This window comes from Aspergillus bombycis (genome assembly GCF_001792695.1).
Source record: "Aspergillus bombycis strain NRRL26010 chromosome Unknown contig00039, whole genome shotgun sequence".
In the NCBI taxonomy this organism is placed as follows: domain Eukaryota; kingdom Fungi; phylum Ascomycota; class Eurotiomycetes; order Eurotiales; family Aspergillaceae; genus Aspergillus; species Aspergillus bombycis.
Window position 1 is genome coordinate 203,005 of NW_019170041.1, and position 24,516 is coordinate 227,520.

The window sequence follows — 24,516 nt, forward strand, 5'->3', positions numbered from 1 at the left end:
CACAATGTCTCTCAACCTAATGTACGGCGTAGTGCAGCAAAGCAACGCGGCTTTCTTAATCGTAATCATCCCCATCGTCGTCGTCGTTGTTCCGGCCGCGTGAGCCCTTCACACCATCTTTCCGGATAGGAATTTTGATGCCTTGGAGAGCGAAGCACTTACTGAGTGTCGTACTCTCGATCACTCCGGGGAACTTCTTGGCCGAGAAAACTTGGAATGGCTCAGAGAAGACGGACGCTAGGACGGGCGCGGATCCATGATTGATCACAGACACTCCTCCGTTAGGAGAATCACTGGATTGAGTGCCCACGTTGACAAAGCTCATTTTAAGGCTGAAAAGGCGTTAGTAAAGATGCATTGCAACAAATTACGATTGATGCTCACTGACCGGAAGACCCCTTCAGTCCGTACACTCAAATCTTGTAAGATGAACCATACTCCGATCTTATTGTCTGGATCGGTCAGACGGAAGGCGCTGGCACTGAGACTTCCAATGAGGTTGCGCGTGAACATGCCACCAGGTCCCGTGCTAACCGGTTGTGCAGGGGAAATATTGGCTTGTGGCATATGACCGCCGGTCGGGTAGTATGGTTGATAGTAAGAGGTTTGGGGACTGGCACCGTAAGGGTTTTGATACTGTAGCTGAGGGTTTCCCGGGTAATAGCTATTCATTTGCGGGTAGGGGACCGGCTGACCGTAGGCATTTTGTGGGTATTGCGCATAGGTGGGGGACAGGGTTTGCGGCGGTGGCGGGTATGAAGAGGACATGGCCGTTGATATCGACGGAGAGGTTGCTGAATGCTTGACCAAATTCACCTCGTTCGTTCCCTCCGCGTTCCACAGGTCTACCATGAGGACGTAAAAAGAAGTATCAATTTCACTGCAACCAGGGTCAGCGCCGCTACTAATTCACTTGGTTCCAAGGTTTACATACTTGATATCGATCTCTTTTTCAGTTTGAGCGTCCTTAACTATGAGGCGAATGCACGGAGGAGGGGTAATGGGCCTCCGATCCTAGATCGATAAATAAGCAGTCGGTCAATATATAGGATATATAGAAACTAACCTTGTCGCCAAAGCCGCACATTCGGGCCCGAATCGGTTGCTGCACAACTTGTAGAGACCAAATGCGACCCTCGTGGACTGTCGAAAGCGGCGCTAGATGGCTAGATGACGGAATACCTGCGGAGACCATTCCACCCCCCGAGCCTGGGGTGGGATATGATGAGGAAGGCGGAGGAATTCGATCCATGGAGAGAGGCGGCGGTGGTGGCGGGTGTGCCCTTTCTTCGATAGCATACATGGCGTGCGAGTTGAATAGACGATAATAACCGGTGTTCCCGTTTCGTGAATGGTTTGAGCGCTAGGTATATGAAACTAGCGTCTATAGAGCATGCGAAAAGCGTCCAACGTCACAGTTAGACCATTGACTCTAAGCGATGGTTGAAGTGCGTGAAAGCCGCGACCGAAGCGAGCACTGGCTGAAAGTTTGTCGGTCCTCAATCTGCGCTGGGACAACTCCAGCTACTTAAGCGAGCTGAGAAGGAAATATAGCACACAATGGTACGGGCCACAGTAGACTGTTTGTGGGGAGAGACGCGTGCGGTGGTGAGAGGTACGATCGTTGCGGGGTGCAATTTCTGAGAGGGCGCCAGGGAAAAAAGTGGCGAAAGAGGGGCGTACCCGAAAGATAGGATGCGCGACTGACCTAAGCTATCGGGGCGATAAGTTAAATAATCACCACGTACACCAGGCCCTCATCTTTTAAATCACGTACAGTTCAGTCAATTCGCAACGCGTACTACCACTTTGCTGAGACTTTTAGAGGGTAATTGACGATCGCTGTGGTTGAGCCGTAAGAAGGAGCTGTCAAACTGCGGGAGATTCGCTAGGCCTTCCACGGATCGACCTCAGGACCAAAGGTTCGCACACAGCGTCCACGTTAATCTTCAGGGTCGTAAGGAAGAAGCCACTTGGATATAATCGGTGGAGTCAGAAGCTGCAGATCAACCCAAGGGTTGATATTGAAGTTGGAACGTTTTGGGTGTGGGGGAGTTTGTGAGGAAAGAGCAAGTGGGAAATGAGGGAAGAAAAGGTGAGAGAGCCGAATGACGAAGCGGAGAGCGTGGAGAGTCACGAGAGGTCCAGACAAGAGAAAAGAAATCGACTGTGGATGAGCTCATACCCTTAGAAATTTATTCCTCCATTTTTTATTATTAAAAATTTTATTAACTTTAACTTCTGGCGATCATCTTCTTCGATGCCACCAGTACTATTATGTTTTCTCGTTATTATGTTTCATACAATTGATTTCTTTGCTCCTGCTAATATACGCTGACACCTGTTGTATAATTTTATTTGTCTCTTTTGTACTTTTTTTTCCCGCCACTTTCTTCTATTTTCGTCACTATACCAATACTAAATCGGGTTCGCCTTTGTTCTTCCCAGAATGACTGACTCTCTGACGAGATGTAGCAACAAGACTCACGGATTAGGCGATGATCAGCCCGCCGCAGGAACCTCGACCCAGACCGTCGGGTTCAGACTTCCTCCCTTCTGGGCGTAGCGCCGGAATGTGGGAAATTAACCGCCAAAGACTGGCCGACAATTGCACACGATCTATCAACTCGCCGAAAGATACTTGTATATTCGACCTTTTTCTTTTCCACGGACGCTCTTTATTAATTGATTTTTCTGTTTTCTTTTTACGTTTTTCTACTTTCCTTTATATCGGTAATCTCAACCAGTCAGTTTTGAATTTTTGTCTCCACCTTTTAAGTAGCTATTTCAAATTATCTCAAGTCCGTGGGGTTTCCGGAAATGTAATGATCAACGACGGAGGGGTTTAGATCCAAATGCCCAGCAGCCCAACAGCGGCAAACCCCTAGTCCAGTGGAGGCCAAAACCATTGCCCCGACCAATCTGCGCTACTGTATTCTGCACAATTTATTTTTACGGCTGTCATAAAGACGATCCTCGGTCCTGAGGAGTAACCATACTAACTAAGTGGTCCTCCGGTTTGGGTTAACGCAAAGCAAGCTTGACCCGAGCGCAATCCGTTTTCAGGTTGAACGGGAAGATAACGCAAGGCACATCTACCGCAAGAGGTACTGTCTCACCTATATTCTCTCTCTTTTACTTTATTTTTCATCCCTTTTCTTCCTCCCCCCATCTTTGAGATGAATTCGGTCACTTCGTTTCTTTCCCTGGGGCGGTGAGAGCTACATCGGATCAGCACTTGTCAGCCCCCTAAGCATGATCCGTCGTCCTTGGCACGCACCAATGCGACGCCCAAGAAAGTTTGCCAGCGAGTCGGGTTACAGCTGCGCGCACTGATGGAAGCGGGGACTGCAGTTCCCCGTCTGCGGTTCTCCCACTTCGTTCTGCTGTCCACGGTAACCCCTCCATCCTCGACCGGCAGGATGCCTGAATCCTTCTGCTGACAGACTTTGATGGTGGGACATCGACTCATAATGCATTGTTGTGGTTTCGGGAGGATATCTGTGCTGGTGTTCTCAAACAATCAGTAATTCAAGGTGAAAACATGGCTGGGAGAAGACCAAATGACTTTTGCAGGCGTCGTCCCCCTGTTGCTCGCCCAGGATAACTGAGCGCAGTCCCCGCGTCATTAAACTGCGAAAAATTGGGGCGCAGCGACTCCCCATCTATATATTGAATGATAACGCCAAGGGTTTATCTCAGCTGTTATTCTACGTCATGCCCCTCATGCAAAATGGAATTCTTGTTTCTTTCTGGTTCGCGCAAAACTCTCTTCCTTCGAAGATTACCTAAACTACTATCGCGATGATGACTGCATAAAATTACAACAGCCAGCAAAAATCACAGCCCTAGTCAACAAGGCCTACAAAACCAATAAGCAATGAATCAATAGCCCCACTCAAATGTCGAAACAACAATTTACAAGTTTCACCGCTACCCGCACATATCATCAACTCCTGGAAGTAAGATCACCATCCATGGCGCTGCCGTCAACACTCCCCAGCCGATGAACACATGTACCTGTACAAGAACTCTAGATAAACCTAATCGTTGGCTCGAGAGTCTCGTTCATGTGACCAGCAGTGATTTCACTTGATCCCGGAACCCGTAAGCAGGTATTTTGCTTCACGAACCAAAAAATCACAAGCCACAGAGTGTTGGAATGGCTAAAGCCTTTGCGTAGCTTAATCACCTTGAGTGATTGGCAGCGGCGAGTCTGTTACCAAGGATCTCTCTAGTGTCTTTAACATATGACTAGGCGACGACACGTGTGTTACCTATCAGTTGGTGCTGCCTGGTAAATATCAAGAACTACGTGGACTGTTCACTGGAAAACGTAATAAACGCAAACAAGTGGAAGCTTTCTGACTCACTATCGGAGTCTGATGATCTGCAAACGTCACCGTTGACGTGAGTTATAACGTCAACAAGATTCAATACAGCACACCCGCTAAACAATCTCAATAGCTAAGCTCAGAAACCCAGGCATCATCTTCAAAAACAGAGTTCAAGGCCCCCACTGTGATAAGGCGAGCACCCCACCCTTAAGCCAATCCCTCACGATCATGGGTGGTAGTATCATGGTCATAGAGGAGAAGGATGGATCTCGGCAAAGAGCCTCATAAAGAATGGTGCTTGCGGCTCCGTTAGTATGAATGCTATTGCCATTTACCAGGTTATAATGCGGGCATTTTTTCGGAGGCATTTTTATACAGATGCAAACTTGTCTTACATCTGCCGATCATGATCTAGTTCGACTATAGCGAAGTCAAGATTGCTATTGAACCTGTGATTTGGTTTTTGAAGGCTGTTCGTGGTACTATTCTCTACTGCATTCTTCATTTTCTGTAGGTTGAGATTAAGCAGAAGTTTGGTGACTTGCATTTGCGACCATGTGCGAGGGGAAGTCGGTACTGCGGCCTGGGAGCCGTAGACAGGGTTCTGGAGCACTGCGTGAACCCTTACGATGAGTCATATTATATCAATCCTATTGCGCCAAAACACCATATGGCTATAATATTTTCCAGCATGACGTAGATTCGCTGAATACGTCGGTCGAAACTACGTCGGTCGAATCCAATAACCTAATCTGTGGAGCGGAATCTCTAAATCGTGCTAAATATTTGAGGTTCTTGTGGTATTTTTGCGCGATATATACGGTACTATTTAATCAAATTAGGCATTTCTTGAGCTTTTCTTTGAGATTTGGAATTGTTTGGATAGTATATGGTAGCGGTGGTACCAATACCGTGGGCGTCATAGAGACAACCTTTTTAGTTCCAGTTAGACCAAGCTCTTTCTGATAAATGTCTTTGAGTGTCCTGAAAGTACTATGCATGCAGAGCCGTGTGTAATTTACGACATGGGAGCTTGCTACGTCAATGCGAGTGGTTATAGTGCTGAAAGGATGGCATTTCTCGTCGAAGAAGATAGGCTGTATCATGATGTCTTTTAGGCAATTGCGTTTTAAGATATAATGGCTTCCCAGAAACGTAGATTCACTGTCGGGATGTATGCTCGATTTTGCGGGTCTGGAGAGGATAAGAAAAAGGAAGACAATTAAAGAGGGGAAAGAGAGAAAGGTAACAGCTGTCGGTTAGAACACTTCGTGGGTACGTAGGAGCCTTCCAACCAAGCCCGAGTTTTACAGCTGCTGGTGGTTTGGAATATATGCATTTTGACCGCTCAAGGAAATCATACAAGCTATGGTAACCCTACTACTAGTAATACAACGGCCAGTCAGCCCTAACCATAAGGCGGGCCTACTTCGATGTTTCATAGGAAAACAAATTTGGTTGTTTGATATTCAATCACCACTCGAACGTAGTGTTTGATCTTGATATGTCGCCGACAAAGTCTGGCAATAACACATCGGCGCGCTGCCTTTTCGTGTCTATCCCTGTGTGCAGTTGAACGGCACTCGACCGATTCGGGACGGTGTCGCTGCAACTGTAGAGGGACAGGGAATATGTTCCTGTTCATTATGGAGATGGATGTCTACCTGGTCTTTAATTAACAGCTCACCAAGAATAATGAAGGAGCTGTGGAGCAGGACTTTTGTTTTCGACCGCGGCTGGCTTGTGTAGCCGTTTTGCGCCGTTTGTGCTGTAAGAAGCTAAGGCTAGTATATGTATACTACCTGGGATGTTCCAACTTCCAAACGCACTACTAGTATCTATAATTAGTGCATATAAGCCCTTGAGCCAACGGTCGAGTTGAGCCAATGATATCTCAATCAAGAACTGTCTCAGGTGGCCCCCGGGCGCTACACGGGCACCAGTCATTGTCTGGTAAAGAACACCTGCTCTCGAAGGTGTATATAAAGAGATGCCCGATCACGTGTGAGATATATGTGCAACAATAGGGTCAAGATGGCGCTAATCTAGATCCGGTATGAGGGCCGTCAAATCTAACTTGAGGGGGGAGAGAAGACGTGGTACCGACAGCGAGAAAATATCTATTAAGCATAAATCCTTCTAATGATATATGCCGACTGGCCGTTTGGTGCAACGGAGATTGAACACAAGATCGACATGTGCATACATGCTCCTCTATCTGAATTAGGATAATGAACTCTAACGAGGCGCATTATGAACAGGTATCGGTCATGATTCCATAAGTGGAAAGAGAACATGTACATCCTTGAGTGATAATAGTAGCCAAGGGGCAATACGTAACTCGGACCTGGGAATCCAGCCCCGGTTTAGCAGGACCGATTGGGTTTCAATATGCGAAACGAGTTCCCCGACCCACCAGCTGCGTAGCCACCGCGTTAAGGGTTGCTTTGTATGCGAACAATAACAAGCTCTGCAAATTGCCCGCTCGGTGATAGTCATCTGAGCGAGCACTCCTTTATTGATGGCTGACTTTAAAAGTCCCTTGTCGGTGCATGTTTGGGCCCAGGATTAACTCGACCTCCGGGCAAGTCCAGTCTCCATTCAGCTGGGTTCACTACAAGCCACCTTACGTGTGCAGCGGAGTAGTAGTAGTAGTAGTAAGATCGCATGCATGACCTTTTCGCCACGGGAGCTTGGGCCAACCACAAGGAGTGGGTCGCGGGCGGTCATCCAGTCACGAGAGATTTATTCGTCCATGCTGCTAGCGAAAATTCTGGAAAACCCTCTCAATCCCAAGACAATGGATGAGCCTATCTCGCTGTGTTCCATAGGAGTCGGCAAACAAGGAGCAAATCTTTGTAGATCCTCTCGGGGAAAGCGTTCCTCCATTGAGAGGCACTCGATCTGGCCGGTCAACCATGGAACAAAGCGCAAGTGTCTGTCGTTGACTTGAAGTATCGATCCAATCATTGATGGATGCGAAGACCAAGAGTACTTGTTACTGGAAACGGAAAAAGAAGGGCTCGCCGCTCGATACCCGGTTGAGACTAGTGGCAGTGAAGTGGATCTCGGCGCGTGGCCCTTGTCCCAACATGGCATGACGATGAGATCCAATAATCCTCCAACGCCGCGCGTGTAATTGCGGCGTAGTCAATTTGATCCGGACGACTCCCCACTCTACCGGCACTCTGGAGCATTTTCTCGTTTATGTTGTTCCTCAAAGGAGTAATCCGACGACTGCAAAGGCGTCCGGACGGAGCCCTGTGAGCACTCGGAGTGGAAGAGGCCTAAGCGACTGCCAATCCTCGGTTCTCCATGGTATTCTTGTGATATTCTTGATTGGTCCCAAGCGTTTCTATTTGCCTAGTCAGCAAGGGCTAGTAGTGAGTGCAAGCGTAATCGATCGGCGAAATGTGTCTCGATTCATTGAGACCTCTTTCCTACTTGGGATATTGTAGATAGCCATGGATGTATTCATTCAATGGCGTCGTGTGTAGAAGACCGACAAGGAGCACAGGACTCCCCTGTCGAAGCCAACGAACAACAGCCCTGCCAAGGGAGGATCTCGTAAAGCAACAAATTATAGACCCACTCGGAGTAATCAACCTGTTCATGAGCACTAGTCTAGCTCAGGTACAATAAATACCTGGTGCAACATCCAAAGCTCTGCGGGGTTTTTCTTTGGGTCTTGCAAAGATGCATTCACTTCAGAATGTCAAGAAAATCAGCCGAATGACATTGCCGTGATAACATTTATGACGAACAGCTTCCGCTCTTCTCAACCGCTCAAGTTGCTTTGGAGAAATGCCTGTGCGGCGAAACCACAAAGGATCATTTCGTTGTGAATACAAGTGTTGGCAGACTGGGGTATGTTTCCTTGGACGGCGTGCCTGAGGCGTCTTTGTCTTTCTCCTCCGGACCTACTAATCCGGTATGTATAGGACAGGTCACGGTTTTCTCATTTATTTGTCCTATCGCGGTACAGGTACTCGAGGGCCAAGGCTCGTCTATACTATACATCGTCTTCCTTACCTTTTCCCCAAACATCGTCACCAACCGCCCGCCATCGTCTTGTTGCGCAATACAGAATCATGATGGGAGACAACATCAAACCTGTCTCTGCACCTAAAGAACTCAGCATGGAAGAATTAGAGCTCATGGTCCAGTGGTGTACAGCAACATATCGCTCTATCTCCCGGGATGACACGGTTGGATGGATTTGGCGTGTCGTCGTGCCTCGAGAGGCGATGCACCACCCCTTCCTCATGCATGGTATTCTCGCATTGTCGGCACTTCACCTTGCATTTAACAACAGCGGTACTACAAAGGAGAGCCACTTAGTGCTAGCACGGTCTTACCAAAGCCAGGCGCGGGTCGGCCTAGAGAAGGTGAAGGGTAAACTAAACGACTCCAACTCAAACGCAGTATTCGCTCTATACCATATATTGATTGTATCTGCATTCGCTCTTTCTCTCACCGCGGAATCACATGAAGATCAAAACCCATTAGACGAGCTTTGCGAAATATTCCGGCTCACCAGGGCATTGGGGGATTCCATACCAGCGATCATCGACGGGGTCAAGTTGGGGGAAATGAAAGAATTAGTTGAATCCAGCGATCCGCCACCGCGCATGCCCGACACGTCACGACTCGCTATAATGGCGCTTCTCAGAATGAACGCGACCTTGGCCCGGCAGAACCCGGCGCATGAGAGTGATGTTTACAGTCCCACCATCAAGTACTTAGGAGAGTCACTGGACAAGTTCGCAAGAGGCGGAGAGATCATGATTGCCGCATTTCAGTGGATCTTTCAGATTCCACCGCGATTCGTTGACTTGCTTAGAGAACGGCAGCCATTCGCCCTGATTGTCCTCGGTCATTTTGCTGTGATTCTTCACTCCTTAAGAGAACATTGGTGGATGGGTGAATGGGGAGCCAGCCTAATTAGGCAGATTGGGCAACACCTCGATACGGAATCAAAGCAGTCTTTGAACTGGGTTCTTGATGCTACGGGATGCTATATTCCCCCACTGTGAGACCAAACTCGCCACGCTTCTAATACATTGTCATGGAAGCCAGTCAAGGGAGACACCCGGTCATAATTGAGCTGCGCGTCTCAAGAATGACATGTTGACAGCAAGTCATGCATAGGGCAGCTGACACCCTTCACATCTGAGCGATAAATTTTCGGCATCTCTTGAGAGAACAGGGCCGTGAAAAAAAAAATATCAGACTTAGCGGTGTATGGAGTACAGGATCGGATGGATTCATCTACCGAGGCTCAATCGGAGAGAGTTGCCTGGTAAGGGCAACGGTCACAGCAGGCCTGGGATCAAACCATTGTTTGTATCGTGCATGTATGTATAGTTAACTATCATGATGGAATGACCTTACTTAATCAGTGTTCAGAAGATTTTACCAGAGCAAAGCGAATATTACATGACGATAAGATCATGAGATTTCATTGGAGCGGTCCTTCGGACCATACAAGCATCATACCTAAGCATGAACGACTAGTAGCACGCTGTAGATCTTACCCAGAACTTCTATTCGGTCGACTGGAGGCAGGCATGCTGCAGAGCCAAGTTAGCGCGGATAATTAACGATAAGACTCATTGCAGTCATTGGTGCATCATAATGAAAGCTACTAGTATAAATAAGCACCGTACTAAACCACCAAAACTGGCCGATTTTTCTGAGTTCCTAATACTCCTCCGGTTCACAACAAACATGGGTATTCATTAAGTTAATAAGAGATAAGAAAATGAAGGGAAATAAGAGGCGAGAGACGAGACAAACAAGACATTGAAACGAGACAGCAGAAAAGGGAGTAAAGTCATCGGCGACACTTCCTCCGAGTCACAAGTCAAAATCATGCACTGCCAGCAGCGCTCCGCTCCCAACATGTCACGATCGATGTGTTCGCGAAAGTTAGTTCAATGTCCCACCGATCAGAATCACGAAGGCTGAACTAAGAAAGCAGGATACTACTCCAAAAGGAAGCGACTCGGGACGTGCCATTTAATTAAAAGGTTGGTTTCTCAGCTCGACGATGACTCGCTTCGCTTTTCGGCGGCACGCTCAGCATCCTTCAATCGGTCTCTAGACGCAGTGCGAATTCGACGCAATTGTTCCTCTTGCTCGCGAGCCTTCTTCTCTTCTTCGGGGGAAGGAATATACGCATTTGCAGCACCACCTGTATACATCGGAGTCACGATCAGCATGCTAGTCAATATAACATAGGTCCCTTCGACAACATACCCCGTCCGGTGTGATGAGGAGCCTCCTCGACACGCAACGGCGGCGCCTCTACATCCTGACTCTCGCGCGCAATTTCCGGGTGCTGGGGATCGTTTACGACCATATTTCCTGAGCCGCCGCGACCGGTGGTATAAATGTCTTGCTTGATCGTGGGTGTGACGAGGTCTCTCGGGGTGGTATGCTTTCGCCGGAGAAGATATTGCCTGCGTGTCGTCAAAACAAGTTCAACAATTGATATGACTTCACCTGTCTACGTACCTGCGCCTCCGCGGCCGTGAGATACGTAGCGACTCATGGTTGCGAGTACCCGATCAAGGAACGTGAATAGCCGAATGTATAAAGGGCGGCGTTGGCGGGGAAAGGATGCGATCGGGTAGTGGGTTTGCGCAGTGGGTTTGCAGGCAATGGGAGGGTCTCAGATGGGACTCCAGATAATTAAATAAACCGAGAAGATAGGAACCAGCGAGGTAAACAGAGCTGACACGCGGTGGCGAAGGGGGAAAATTCTGTAAGTTGATCGGGGCCAAGAAGAAGCAGCCCCTCTAGAACGCCAAAAGAACTTATGCTGAAAGCCCGTTGCTCTTGGCGCGTGATGGCGGTTTTTTCGCACGTTTGCGGAATGATGTGATTTTGGGTCTCTTATCTAATCATGTGCCCTTCCTCTTTAGTCTTTGACAGGGCTTCTGGGGTTCGTCGGATCTGAGATCGTTTTACTCCATACTGTGTCCTCCGTACATCTACGTACGTAGTATACTGCGTAGTAAACGTGCTCGGGGTCTCCTTCCCCACGTCCCTGGCCCCTTGGTGGATCCACTGTGCAGGGCGATTGAAGTGGATTGGACTCCGTAGCCATTATCCATTGGGAATATCCCAACGCCTCTTCCACTTTGCTATTACGGACTTTGTCCTTTTGTACAAAGAATGCACTGCGGTCATGGCTACATTTGCATTACCCGATGAAAATATGCGATACACTGCTAATGAACTACTAGCGACCTGGTTTATACCTTCTGTACAGCATGGCGAGCTCTTTCCGTTGGCCCGCAATGGCCTCGCCCTAGCAAGATACCATAGTAGTACCTGCCTCAGGCTCGATAATATTCCATATATCGTCGCTCCTGCTCATCCGAGCAAGTTCAACACAATGCACTCTGAAGCACGCTCTACAGAGCTCCTTCCTTGTTAGACCACAATGCTCTACAGGATGGTCCTTCATCTGCTAACCCCTAAAACTCTTCAATATATCCCATCACTCGCTATACATCCCATTCATACCACTACATCAAGTTCAATTAAATAGTTGATTTTATTCTCTTATCATCACACTCTCTTTCCACACTTGCCTTCTATTACCCTTCATCCATGTGCTTTGACCTCCTCGCGGAGATCATACTCGACATCTTCGAGCTAATTGCTCTGATATTTAGAATCTTGCAGAAGCTCCTCAGATTACCGTTTGCATTTTGGCGGACGCTAGTCGAGTGGAATCAGAGTGTCCGAAGAAAGATTCGACATCTATTAATGCCCAGAATAGACGCTGACGGAGATATCTACAATCCTCCTATCCCTAACCATGTTAATGGGACTCCGAATCCGACCGCTGGGACCATCCCTTCATTTGTCGTTACTCACTATGATGATGACGGTGGTGGTTTGCATGGGACTGAGCGAAGTGTGGAGGAGTCTTTAGCAGCTAGTATTGATCAGCCGGTCACAGCCGAGCGACAGCAATCAGAGCAAGGGCCACAGGAGCAAGGACCTCGCCAACCTAGGCCGCAACGCCAACAGCTTGGACAGCAACCGTCAGGACAGCAACAACCAGAGCCCCTCGGGCATGAACTACAACAGCTAGGACCACAACAGCAGTCATCAGAGCTCCCACCACGTGAACCAATGCCGCGTGAGAGAGTTCTACCAGAACAAGACTCAGGAGAGCCTAGTGAGCGTCTGCAACTCGTTAGCTTTGATGACGTAGTTCATCTCATGGCCTCCGCTTCAGGAACTATGCCAGGTAGTGGGCAACCTGAAGGGAATCCTCATCCTATACATTTTGGGCCAAATGGAATACAGCGTAAGTGCGAATATGTGCGATGGGAGTGAAGGTAGTAAAGCTGATGAATACAGCGCGTCAATATGTATCTCCCAGGTTACCCGGCTCCTACCCTGAGCCGCTTCCGGACCAGCTAACGCAAGGAAGAGTTACTATTATGCCTGGTACATTCCCAGCTGAACCGGAAGATGAGGGAAGGGAACATTGAAGAGCATTGATGTCGTGGTCACCGAGTATGGAGCTTATCCAAATTGGACTCGAATCACTGTCGTTGTTTGTATAACTTTCTGAATTGTCAGGTAAGTCGCTTCGACCAAGCCGATATTTATCGTATGTTAACTCATTGCATTTTTTTTGTATTAGCCAAGCATGCCTTAAGCCGTTCCAATGTCTTTCTTTCTCTTGGTTCTTGTTTGTCTGCACTATCTACAGAGATAGTAAAGCTACTGGGGCCTGTATTACTATCGCTGCAATATGCTCTCTCGTTACGTTGAAGTCAAATGCTGAAGAATGCCATGCGCCTTGCTGTGTTAAATATATATTTCAGTGTTAAGTTTTGGCTCCTAGTAATTGTAATCACCAGGCACAGACCAGAAACATATATTTTAGCTCCAACAGGCAACAATTTTGAGTAAGGCGTCATTTCATGAGACATTTCTCGGCTGGAGGATACATTCACCCACCCAACCCACTTCTTGGTGAGTGGGGAGTCAAAAGGGAATGAGAAAAGAAAGAACCCCCCTTGTAGATACATTTTAGTATGGAGAACAAAATTAGTGGCTGTGTATCGTGTGCCTGCAATAACTCATCTTAAAGGCAAATCAGAACCATCACCCCGTATACAAGCCATCTTGTGGAAGGAGAATGATAAAAATCTAGAGTAAGCGAGTATGTAATTCATAAGTATGTACAATCATAAAGCCTCATTGAGCAGCCTCTCATAAGCGTATCCACATAAGAGCTCGAAGAGCTTCCCATCTAAAACAATTCATAATCCTGCCCCCCAACCTCATCTCCAGTGTGCCGAGCGTCATTACCGTGGCCAATAAGTATCAACCATATGCCCACCATAGGGCACCAACTCATACTCCGAATAGGCCTTCTCAAACTCCATACTCCAAACCCCATGCGCGCCGCGAACAGAGTACTCCCCCTTCCGCCATTTCTTCTCGTCCTCCTTATACGACGCCGCCCCGACATGCTGCATCTGCGGCGGCGCAATCGCCAACCGATCAAACCCATGTTCATTCGCCAGTCGTTCCAGCGTAGAGTCCACCGGCTTCGGCTTCGTCGCATCCTCCATCTTCTTCATATACTCAAGGATATCAGGAACCTTCTCGCGCGGAAAAACCAGCGCCTGCGAGCAACACCCGTGTCGATTCATCAGGTGCACCCCGGGCCGCATGGGTCTCTGCACCGTGACCCGCCCCGATGCGAAATACAATAGAATGACGGCTGGCACGGCGCCGAAGCAGACAAGGCCCAGGAAGGCGTTCGAGAGGATTTCGTGTGCGGGGCGCACGGTCCTCCTCAGACAAAGACACAGTGTCGCAACTGCGACGGTGGCCGCAAGACTCCAGAGGAGATACTCCTTCCAGTTCTCGGCGTTCCAGCCGAGGAATTTCTCGGTGTAGAAGAGACGGAGGTACAGCCAGTCGCGGGGTACGATGCCGCGATGGACCCATTCCCCGATGCTGTGGAGGGTTTGTGTGGTGGTTGGGAACCAGTTGCGCTGGGCGACGACGTCGTCTTCCAGCATGAGGAAGTAGGGTGCGTCGGTGGTGTCGTAGCAGGAGTGGAGGGAGATAGCGTAATCGATGAGGGATTTCTCTGCGGTGAACTTTTTATTTCCTTCGAGGGTGCGGAGGTAGGATGTGGTGGCGGAGATGTTCTGGGTCTCGTAGGTTAGGATGCGGTTGACTGTGTTGTGCACCCAGGGGTGGTTGTAGTCGGGGTGGTCTGTGGGCGTGGTGAGGGCGAAGAGGAGGTGGATTGAGATCTGGGAGCGCTGGTGCTGGCTTAGACTGTCGATGAGGGAGGCGATGGTTGTGTCTATGTTTTGGGCGAGGGGCCGTTTGACGGTCACAATGCCCACACAGAGGTCTACATGTTCCTTTGTGGTCGGTGGTGGTTGGTTATGGGGCGTGGTGGTTGTTTGGTTGAAGCGCGAGAGGTAGTGTAGGGATTCTTGGATTCGGGTAAGGCTGTATGTGGGACGGTAGCCTTCGTGTGGCTGGAAGAAGGATGAGCCTGGGTCGCGGGCGGAATTGGCGCGACAGATGAAGAAGAGGGTGAAGTAGAGGATGGCGAAGGTGATTAGAGAAAGCCTCTGCTTTCTGTTGAGGAGACGCATTGGGACATGATTTCTCAGGAGGTACTATATCTCCCACGGGAGGTGAGATCGGTAAGAGAATAATAGCGACCCTGGGACCTGGGGGAGATAAAAAGGTTTAGATCGGGAGTCCGTGGATGAGCAGAGAGAAAACAAGGTACACTCAGACACGGGGAAGGCGCATAGGGAACGTACTGACCCTAATCGTGGAAATTTTCCCTTGAAAGATATTCCACATGGGGGCGTTGATACGAGGAAAGGGACGCTAAAAGGCTTGGGACCAGAAACAAGCAACGGGGCAGTGGAGTCCCAGCCCAGCCTTCGTCCCTATCAAGCTCATGCTGCAGGTGGAGCAACCTTCACTAAGCCATGACACAGCATCAGCCCTGCTCATGGTTTCACCATTGGCCCGAGTGTCAACTGGCAGGGACCATTTTCCATTTCAGTTGATGGCCCACCTGAGACATTTGGAGCGAGCTTATGCAGGATCGTCACCTCGATAACACCATTTCCCCGTTTCGTGTGTCGGTCGCGTCGGGAGATTCCGCGACGCTCTGTCATCGGCATGCCAGTTGAGGCATGGCAGGAGGCTGTGCTTCTCGGAGGAAACTGGACAAGACGCAGTAGACACGGAGTGCTTCCCATTCATACTTTTGACGTGAAGTATGCATAGTGCTGTGGAGATTAGCTCCCAAGTCAAGTTGACTATCTGTCCACCAAAAAGGGTAGACTGCAGAGCCTGAATCCGGTAGAAGTGATAAGTCTTCTGGAGTTGAAGAACAGGGTCTCGGAAAGATAAGAAGAGATGAAAAGGAAAAAGAAAAAAGAAGAAAAAGATGTTGACGAGAGTGGGATTTGAACCCACGCCCCTTTCGAGACTGGAACCTTACTCCAGCTGAGAGATTATTAGTTATTTGTTTGACAAGATAAGAATATTATAGTGGTACTAACCGCCTTAGACCGCTCGGCCATCTCGCCTTAGTTGAAGTTTATTAGATATATAGTGCTATATAGAATTCGTACAGTATACAGAAAACAGCAAATTAAAAACAATACTTGCGATCCTCCACCACTCAGCTCCGAATGCAGCCATGGCTATGTCCAGGCGACTGAGGATGTATTTTATTATATAGCTTGCAATTTAATTCTCCAGGGAGCTGGGTAAATCTTCGGTGGTATTGGTTATCACCTAGATGAGAAATGGAGCTTCGTTATCCACTATAATATTCGAAGGTCGCTTGTGCACAAAATATATCAAAGACAGACACTTTCCGTAGGAGTGAAGATTGTCGCTCGCTCCTCTCAGAACCGTGCACAGATACTCGTCGGCATATCTAGCGAGGGTTACGTGATTCGCTGTGATAAGGTTGAATTGAATATGGACGTAACGTATATGCGCCAGGCGGACGGGAAACAATGCGCATGGCATGGTATATACAGGGTATGGGACGCTGGAAGAGCTGTAGTGACCATGATCTGACATCATGAAGATTAGAGAAGCAAGAATATTGAAACAAAGCAGAATCCTAAACCAGCAAAGCCAACCGCCCCTTGTTCCGAAACGGCATACCCGGCATTTGTACACCTTTCAAACCCTAAAGAGAGGTTGACTGTCGTCGATTAGGTATATATACACGATGGGAGCATGGAACTTTATGCCCCCTACCATAATCACAGATTTGGATCCAATTTGTGAAATCGTTTGTAAGATAGGCATCATAGCTGAAATTCTCCCCACAGGTATCAAGCAGACAATTCCATCTCTTTTCGGGTTCATCATGGTCTGTATACCCGATTCTGGCCCACGTATCACATAAACACTTGATATCTTCTCCCTTTGTACTGTTCTTGGCTGTCTCACCACCGCAGCTTTGATTCCCGATGACAACATTCCACTGATAATTGTTTTCGCATGACTGTATGCAGCTGGAAGATGCGTCAAGCCACTCCTGGAAGGAGCAAGGCGTAAATTAGGGAACAGGCTTGTATCTTCCGCAATCGTAAATCTGTCGAGCAGAAAGATAAACAGCCGAGGGACCATATGCACTGTTCATTGATTGAGGGTAGAAAACCTTACTACAGTAAATCAAGGAAAGAATACAGAAGATAAGAGAAAAGTGAAGGCGAGGAGGGGGAGGGGGAAACGTTGGTAGACAGGCCATCCAAGAATACTTTGTGGTGTAGGGCATGCTATGTTAAACTTGAATGCTATCCACGAGAACTAGATGCGAGACGTATTGCCTACGAGCTAATAACTCCCAGTGCCGGAGCAACAAACTAAGCACACCGAATGTGAAAGTAATTATTCCCAAGTGTAACCCTAGTAACATGTTCGCCATTACATTAATTTAAATGTTCTTGGCAATCTGGGTTAATTCTGATATAGGGCTAGTCTATCTCCCTATAGGGCATGCCTTGCGGATAAGGCGGCGGCTTGGAATGATTAAATTAATTAATTGATTAATTCTTCTTTTTTCTTTTCGCTCTCCCTCCTACTCTTCTCTCCCCCCCCCGACTGATAGGCGTTTCTAACATTGCTCATAGACGAGTCTCTATTGGCCTCCTGCATTAACAATTAAGATGTGTGCTCTACTGGCTTAAGATATCTCCCAATTTAATGTTTCGATAATTAGGCTGACAGGGGTGCAAATAACCAAGTAATTCGGCAATCCAAGCGATGCAAAATGACATGGGACAGTTCGCATAGATTCGTGCAAAGGGAGGCGGAGCCTTAAGATTCATTTCATTTTGCCCCAATGCCAGACTGAAACAGCGTAAGAAAGCTCGCCACAGGCGAGAGCAGAAGGGCAATGGAAGCGGGCCCTAAGGAAACCGAATGAGAGGGCTTTTGGTTGTTCCAATAATCGTTGGTGAGTATGGGGTATAATCCATGCTTGAGAACTGCGGATGCCTCTTATATTTGACCAGACAAGTCTTCTCATGTTCTGTACACAGTAGAGCCTCCTGGGGAGGCCAAGGGGAGGAAGGGCTTGCTAAGGTCGAGAGCATATTCACATGTCCATTGCTTTGCTTGGTCAACATTCGAATGCCTGGCGCGCATGATATTGCAATGCCACAAGAGCAGCTTAGAAGGACGCAAGACTGGACGTATACGGAATGGCACCTTGAATCTAGTCCCTAATTGAGGAAGCTAAATCACCAATAACGAGTCCCCAGATGAATTTTCCACGGTTGGATACTTGAGAGCAATACGGAGACAGAATGTTTGACTTTGGATACCTGGCTTATACAGACACAAAAGTATACCCATATCTAGCTCGGCTTTGGCGACATCACTTCGAACTATTCGGTTAGTGTAAAGAAAAGAAAGTATCAGTTCGAATTTTTGAAGTTCATAGATGATATTAAGAAAATTGTATCTTTTGGTGGGTGGGAATTTTCGACCTCACCAGAAACCTATCAGATCTTTCGCCAAGGGGTCGAGAAGGAAAATCTTGCCATACTTGCAAGAATGTGGCTTATTTTGCTACAACCAATGATCTCGATGGAGTTGACTTTGATCGGGAGTATCTTGGAGCCCCCGAAATCCCTGGGATCCCTGCAGGAAGCGAGGATGAAGGGAGAATTATCTTGCATGTCTAAAGGAAGTGCGCTCTGCTTTACCAACGGACAAGAGCCTATCCATCGCTGCCCCAGGCTTGTACTGGTACCTCCAAGAATTTCCCATCAAGGAGATTGCGGAAGCCGTTGATTACATTGTTATATGACATGTGATTTACACGGACAATGGGACTATGGCAAGGCGTATGCTGATTCTGGCTGCCCTTGGGTATTTTGCCCTAGTTATGGCCACCAAAGCTGGGGTAGAAACAAATAAGTTGCTGGTTGGCATCAGCAGCTATGACCATTCCCTTGAGACGACGTCTCCGGGGTGCACAGGTCCCATGTGTACTTATACTGGCCCCGTGTCTGGCACAACACCTGGCCGATGTGCAGATCAAGTTGGATATCTGGCGGATGCTGATATTAATGAGATGATTGATAAGAATCCATCTGCCACCGTGGGGTACCTTGAAGTTTTTGACCTTGGAATTAAGAATATCTTATTTATTATGCTGCTCTGCAAACGGAACGTACTTAAAATACTACGGCAGAGAAAGCAGAGCCCACCAGGATTATGTCTTATTTATCTTCACGCAATACACTTGTATAATCTACATCTACCGAGTAGTTTTTCGAATTTAGTTCAAGTTTTCCGTACTCTCCAATAATTGTTCTCCCATTTTCTTTTCTATCTCCTTCTTCTAAAGTAAACATTCACTTTAAACTGTATTAATCTAACACAAAGAGTAACATCCGGTTACTTAGTATATATATATGATTATACCAAAAGTATGGAATAATCTCCGAGAATACTAACTAATAAGAACATCCCGAGGACCGGCTTCTCCGCATTTTTGCGGGGGGATCGGACCTTTGCTCCACCCCCATCCACAACGCAGTTACCGAGTATGCCTCGGGAGAAGCCCTTCTATCAGTAATCACGCCTATCACCGATTATTATATCCTACAATGAACATAACAGATGAGGGGCTCCAGCCAGCGCAATATAAGCAACACCACACCCGGATCAAGGAAAAAGTATGACAGTATATACATCTACAAATCCATCAAACATTGACATAAAAAGCACGCCAAGATGTCCTCCAACGCACCCTCTATTGTGATCCCTCCATCCTACGAGAAGCTCCCAACAACACACATCAAGGTCTCCCATTACCCGGCTGGCGCTGAGACTGCCACACCAGTTGTGGTGGTCGTATTGAACCGTCCGGAGAAGCGCAATGCCTTTACCGGGCCCATGGCGGATGATTTGGAGAGGGTCTTTGCTCTGTTTGATGTGGATGAGCGGGTCAAGGTAGTCGTGTTGACCGGGGCTGGCAATACGTTCTGTGCTGGCGCGGATCTGGAAATTGGGTTCCCAAAGGGGCGTGACGAGAGGCCGGTGGATCATCGAGATAGGTAAGTTTGCATATTAGACTTGTGTATTCGATTGGAATGACACAGTACTGAGATTGATACAGTGGCGGCCGAGTAGCCCTCGCAATCCACCGCTGCAGCAAACCAACTATCGCCGCAATGCAAGGCTCTGCTGTCGGCGTCGGCATGACCATGACCCTACCTGCCGTAATCAGGTAATATCCCACCTGAATACACCAGACAATTACACAGAGCCGGACATCACTAACGAAAACCCCCCAAAACAGAGTCGCCCACGCAAACAGCAAATACGGCTTCGTCTTCGCCCGCAGAGGCATTACCATGGAATCCTGCTCCTCATACTTCCTCCCCCGACTAATCGGCTACAGCAAGGCCCTCTACCTCGTGTCCACGGGGAGTGTTCTCCCCTCCACGTCTCCGCATTTCGGGGGCCTGTTTGCCGAGACACTCGCCGAGCAATCGGAGGTCCTGCCGCGGGCGTTGGCGCTGGCAACTGACATCGCGGAGAACACGAGTACGATGGCGAATGGACTCAACCGGGCGCTTATCTGGCGCGGGCCTGAGTCTGCCGAGGAGGCGCATTTGTTAGATTCGCCGGTTCTTTATCATATGTTTGGGTCTAGGTATGTTGGTCCTAACTCCTTTTGTTTCCGTCTTTTGCTTGGCGGTCAGGCTTACTGGGCGGCTTTGTAGGGATAATAAGGAGGGTGTTGTGTCTTTCTTCGAGAAGCGGAAGCCGAATTTTAGGGATACGCTGGTGGATAATGGACCGACGATCTATCCTTGGTGGTCTGAGGCGGATATTAGCAGGAAGCCGAAGGTTGTAAAGGGGGATTCTAAGTTGTAGACGGATTATTCTGGCTATTCGAGCTGCGTCTTTGGCATCAAAGTCCCAGACTGAACCGAAACGGTCAATTCACGTGTGATTTTGTGGAAGTAGGTTCCGACTGGCCATGCAATGTCAATCATCAAGCATGATAAACCCATACAGGTTAAATTTAGTAAAGAAAGTAAGCGCTCAGATACAGATCGACGTTGTCAAGATACTCATACAGGAAGGGTGTGCAGAACCCACAAACAAAGAAAATAAGGACCGGAATGTTAAAATGCCATAAATGAAACCCAGGCTACGGGCTCACATGTTAATTACTCGCCATCACAAATGCAAGAATGACCATATCTAGAGGATAAAGTTGCGCCTCTTGCGGTTATACACACGCTGATCCTTCAGCCACTGGCGGTATCCCTGCACGCTACCGATCTTCTCGCCGTAGTAATCAGGGACGGGGTTAGCGATGGAGTTCGAAGAGGGATCAACGCGGAAGCGCTTGATTCGGTCGTAGAACTCCTTCTCTTTCTGTGATGGAATTCGGGTTAGTTCACAATGCGGCGCACCGAGCAGCTATAGATCGTAGATCGAGAAACAAGGATAAAACTCACGATCATAAAGGCCTGCCTATACCGCCGATTAACCAACCCCCACGCCGCGTTACCCACAAAGGGCCCAATCAACCAACCTGCAGCACCACAAGCCGCGGTTGCCATTCCCAGAACAACGAAGGGGTCCAGACCCATCACCTGCGCACCCAAAGCTTCAAGATCCTGGCTAGAAAGAACCTGCACACCAATGACAGTACTAGCCATCGAGGACACAACCGAAGAAGCGAGCGAATAGCGACGACGAGAGGCACGGAGCTGGAAGAACGAGTTCCAGGTCAGCTTGGCGGCTTCCTTGCGAGTTGCCTCCGAGACTGTGGAGTTCGTCCGCATTGACGCAACACGGTAAGTGGGCATCTGGACTTGGGGACGAGCACATGGCGCTTTGAAGCTGGTCTTGATCTGTGCGGAGGTACTGGCTGGTCGTGCCTGGCAGAGGGTCTGGTACAGTGCCGTTGAATTGGCTGGGAATGCAACCGAGGGGAGGGCTTTTGAGGAAATGCGTCCGAATACCATCGCGGTGCGCACTGGGGCGCTGATCGAGGTCGCATGCATCTTGGAGGGTGTTGTGAGCAAAATGCAGAGGTGATTGTCGTCGATGTGGATGCGGAGTTGAGTTCGGGTTTGGCTAATGTACGGATGGAGCGTTGATTGGATTATGTAAGCGGCGTGATTTCCTCATGGGGTATGAGGTCATTTTTTTTACGTTATGTGAAGATGGTGTAGTAAACAATGCAGATTTAAATGCTTGGACTGAATTCATCTAGGTACGAGGAAGCCCTGGTTGAACTGGCAGTGGGTGCGCTCTTTTCCCTTTTTTCTCCCCCTAGCGGTCTACTTCCAGTTGGTGGTAGTTCTCCTGTGTGCCTGAAAGCCTCAACTGTGTACGAATTGATATATCTTTAGTTCATTATTTTTAGAATCGTATGATCGACTCTCAAAATTTATCTATTTGGATTGCTAGCAGACCCTAGAGTGTATTAGGACTAGAGCACGGCACGGCCATATGGCACAATTCATTGTCGTATGTATATATGCCGCATATATACATACACTATCTATAACATCAAGGGATTCCCTGTTGGTTATCTTAGCACTAAGAGCACAGTAAGCTCTCCTAGAGCCCTACATTCTTGTTCACAGGACTGAATAGGTGGTATATTGGCGATACTATAACTTCGCCCGTGGCTTCATCGACTTCCTTGCCTGTTCCCTTAGTAGCCGTCGAAGTATCTTTCCGGACGAGCTTTTCGGAATTTCTTTCGTAAATACCACGCCTCCCCGAAGCTGCTTATGGCGCGCCATATTTGACTTGACGTGTGTTTTTAATTCTTGCTCGGAAATGCTTCTATTGTTCTCTACCACGACATATGCTCGGGGAAGCTCGTTCCCCGGTGCTGACGGGTCTGGCACTCCAACGACAGCAGCATCTGCTACGAATTCATGGCTAAGGAGACAAGCCTCTACCTCTACCGGGGAGACCTGAAGTCCTTTGTATTTGATAAGTTCCTGGTAACTTATTAGCTTGTCACAACAACGTATATATGCAGTAATACGAGGACTCACCTTTTTTCTATCCACCATGTAAATTCTGTCGTCCTTCCAGACGCCAATATCTCCTGTTCGGAACCATCCGCTGGGTGTGAAAGCCGCTGCAGTAGCTTCTGGGTTCTCAAAGTAACCTTTAGTGACCATGGGCCCTTTAACCAAGATTTCTCCCTCCGTTCCTTGTTCAACATTCCTATCTTGCTCATCCACAATGCGGAGTCTCGTATTCGGCAGCAAAGGGCTGATACTCCCCGTGCTATCCGCTTGACCCCAGGGCATCGTGGTCACGCTTCCAGTAGACTCGGTCATTCCCCAGCGTTGACTGATCGAACAGCCCAATTTCTTCTCCGCACGTCGCTGGACCTCCGTAGATAACGGCGCAGCCCCCGACTCCGCTCGGATCAAACTATTGAAATGATCCGTGACCCGCGAACTCTCCGCAACAGCAAGATAGACCGGCGGTGCAGTAGCCAGAAACGTAACCTGATACTTTTTACAATAGTCCATGAACTCGTCAATATTGAACTTCGGCATCCAGTACACGGTACCTCCCGCAACGGCAGGAGTAATAAAATATCCCTGGCAACCCGCAATATGCGCAGTAGGCAGATGACCAATCGTCCGATAAGGGACTTCAAGATGCGGTTTTCCCTTTCTAGATTCGCGAAGAACCAATTGTGGGATAATTGCCTCAGAAACAAGGTTCATGTGAGACAGCATAACACCTTTTGGAGCTCCGGTAGTGCCGCTCGAAAATAGTAGGCAGATGAGTCTTGTTTCTAGCTCGATTCGATCTGTGACTCGCTCCCAGTCCAGCTCTTTAGTACTCTGGAGATAGTTTCTCTGGGGGTCAGCTGTATCCCGAAGCAAGCGTCTGTGACCTGAGCTCTCGAGGATCAGAACTCGTTCCACGGGAATCCCGCAGGCAAGCGCCGCTTTCAGAGCTTTCGCTTCGTTATCCGCACTAGCGATGATCAATTGGCTTTTTGACTGTTGGATCTGTCGAGATAGCTCCGATTCTGTAAAGGCCGTCGATGCTGCAGTATACACTCCCCCTGCGGCGATGATGGCAAAGAACACCGCTGGAAGAAGTACTTGGTTAGATGAGATACAGAGAACTGTGTCTTTTCCGGTGCCATTATTTCCGATTCCAAAGTCGGTGCGGAATACATGTGCGAGGCGCTTGGTGATGGTTTGGGCTTGGGCTTTGGTGATGTGGTTTGTTGGATCTGCAGCTTCGGCGTGGAGAACGGTAGTTTCCGTGGTTAGTGAGAGAGGGGAATCTGTGGGTCGTATTAGTTGTATAGACATATAGATGATGGTATGAGGGGTTTATGTACCAAACAGTAAGGAGAGGAGGTCGATGTTCGGGACATTGTAGTCCTTTGCTGGAAGGTATTGCATGCTGGAGGCGAGCTGCTACACGAATTAGACTCTTTTGGGATGAATTTAGTAATTGCTTGAATCATGTCCAGCTAACTAAATGTTTATAAAGTTTGTTTATATAACTAGTTATTTAGAGTCTCGGTTATAGAAAATGCGGGGAAACCCGAGGTTGATGCGCCGAGGGGAATAAAATAACTCTTGAA

At 48.3% G+C, this 24,516-nt stretch overlaps 7 protein-coding genes across 7 annotated transcripts; 3 read left to right on the top strand and 4 right to left on the bottom strand.

Annotated features, from left to right (window-relative positions):
* Positions 1–55: 55 nt before the first annotated feature.
* ABOM_005434 (velvet factor family protein) lies at positions 56–1,303 on the bottom strand (the record flags this gene model as incomplete). Its single annotated transcript, XM_022532563.1, has 4 exons — positions 56–332; positions 389–880; positions 935–1,014; positions 1,067–1,303. The coding sequence occupies 4 exons, from the start codon at positions 1,301–1,303 to the stop codon at positions 56–58; spliced, it is 1,086 nt and encodes a 361-aa protein (XP_022389434.1).
* A 7,128-nt stretch (positions 1,304–8,431) lies between these two features.
* ABOM_005435 (uncharacterized protein) lies at positions 8,432–9,373 on the top strand (the record flags this gene model as incomplete). The annotated part of the gene is made up of 1 exon (XM_022532564.1): positions 8,432–9,373. The coding sequence occupies one exon, from the start codon at positions 8,432–8,434 to the stop codon at positions 9,371–9,373; it is 942 nt and encodes a 313-aa protein (XP_022389433.1).
* A 1,005-nt stretch (positions 9,374–10,378) lies between these two features.
* ABOM_005436 (DUF3602 domain-containing protein) lies at positions 10,379–10,893 on the bottom strand (the record flags this gene model as incomplete). The annotated part of the gene is made up of 3 exons (XM_022532565.1): positions 10,379–10,533; positions 10,599–10,801; positions 10,853–10,893. The coding sequence occupies 3 exons, from the start codon at positions 10,891–10,893 to the stop codon at positions 10,379–10,381; spliced, it is 399 nt and encodes a 132-aa protein (XP_022389436.1).
* A 1,067-nt stretch (positions 10,894–11,960) lies between these two features.
* Positions 11,961–12,856, top strand: ABOM_005437 (uncharacterized protein; the record flags this gene model as incomplete). The annotated part of the gene is made up of 2 exons (XM_022532566.1): positions 11,961–12,669; positions 12,723–12,856. 2 exons carry the CDS (start codon positions 11,961–11,963, stop codon positions 12,854–12,856), a joined length of 843 nt encoding a protein of 280 aa, XP_022389435.1.
* Positions 12,857–13,681: 825 nt separating this feature from the next.
* ABOM_005438 (uncharacterized protein) lies at positions 13,682–15,001 on the bottom strand (the record flags this gene model as incomplete). The annotated part of the gene is made up of 1 exon (XM_022532567.1): positions 13,682–15,001. One exon carries the CDS (start codon positions 14,999–15,001, stop codon positions 13,682–13,684), a length of 1,320 nt encoding a protein of 439 aa, XP_022389438.1.
* A 4,639-nt stretch (positions 15,002–19,640) lies between these two features.
* On the top strand, positions 19,641–20,789 carry ABOM_005439 (enoyl-CoA hydratase/isomerase family protein; the record flags this gene model as incomplete). The annotated part of the gene is made up of 4 exons (XM_022532568.1): positions 19,641–19,963; positions 20,026–20,136; positions 20,209–20,565; positions 20,636–20,789. 4 exons carry the CDS (start codon positions 19,641–19,643, stop codon positions 20,787–20,789), a joined length of 945 nt encoding a protein of 314 aa, XP_022389437.1.
* A 333-nt stretch (positions 20,790–21,122) lies between these two features.
* ABOM_005440 (putative AMP dependent ligase/synthetase) lies at positions 21,123–24,331 on the bottom strand (the record flags this gene model as incomplete). The annotated part of the gene is made up of 5 exons (XM_022532569.1): positions 21,123–21,299; positions 21,383–21,934; positions 22,652–22,888; positions 22,946–24,210; positions 24,268–24,331. 5 exons carry the CDS (start codon positions 24,329–24,331, stop codon positions 21,123–21,125), a joined length of 2,295 nt encoding a protein of 764 aa, XP_022389391.1.
* Between the last annotated feature and the right edge of the window lie 185 nt (positions 24,332–24,516).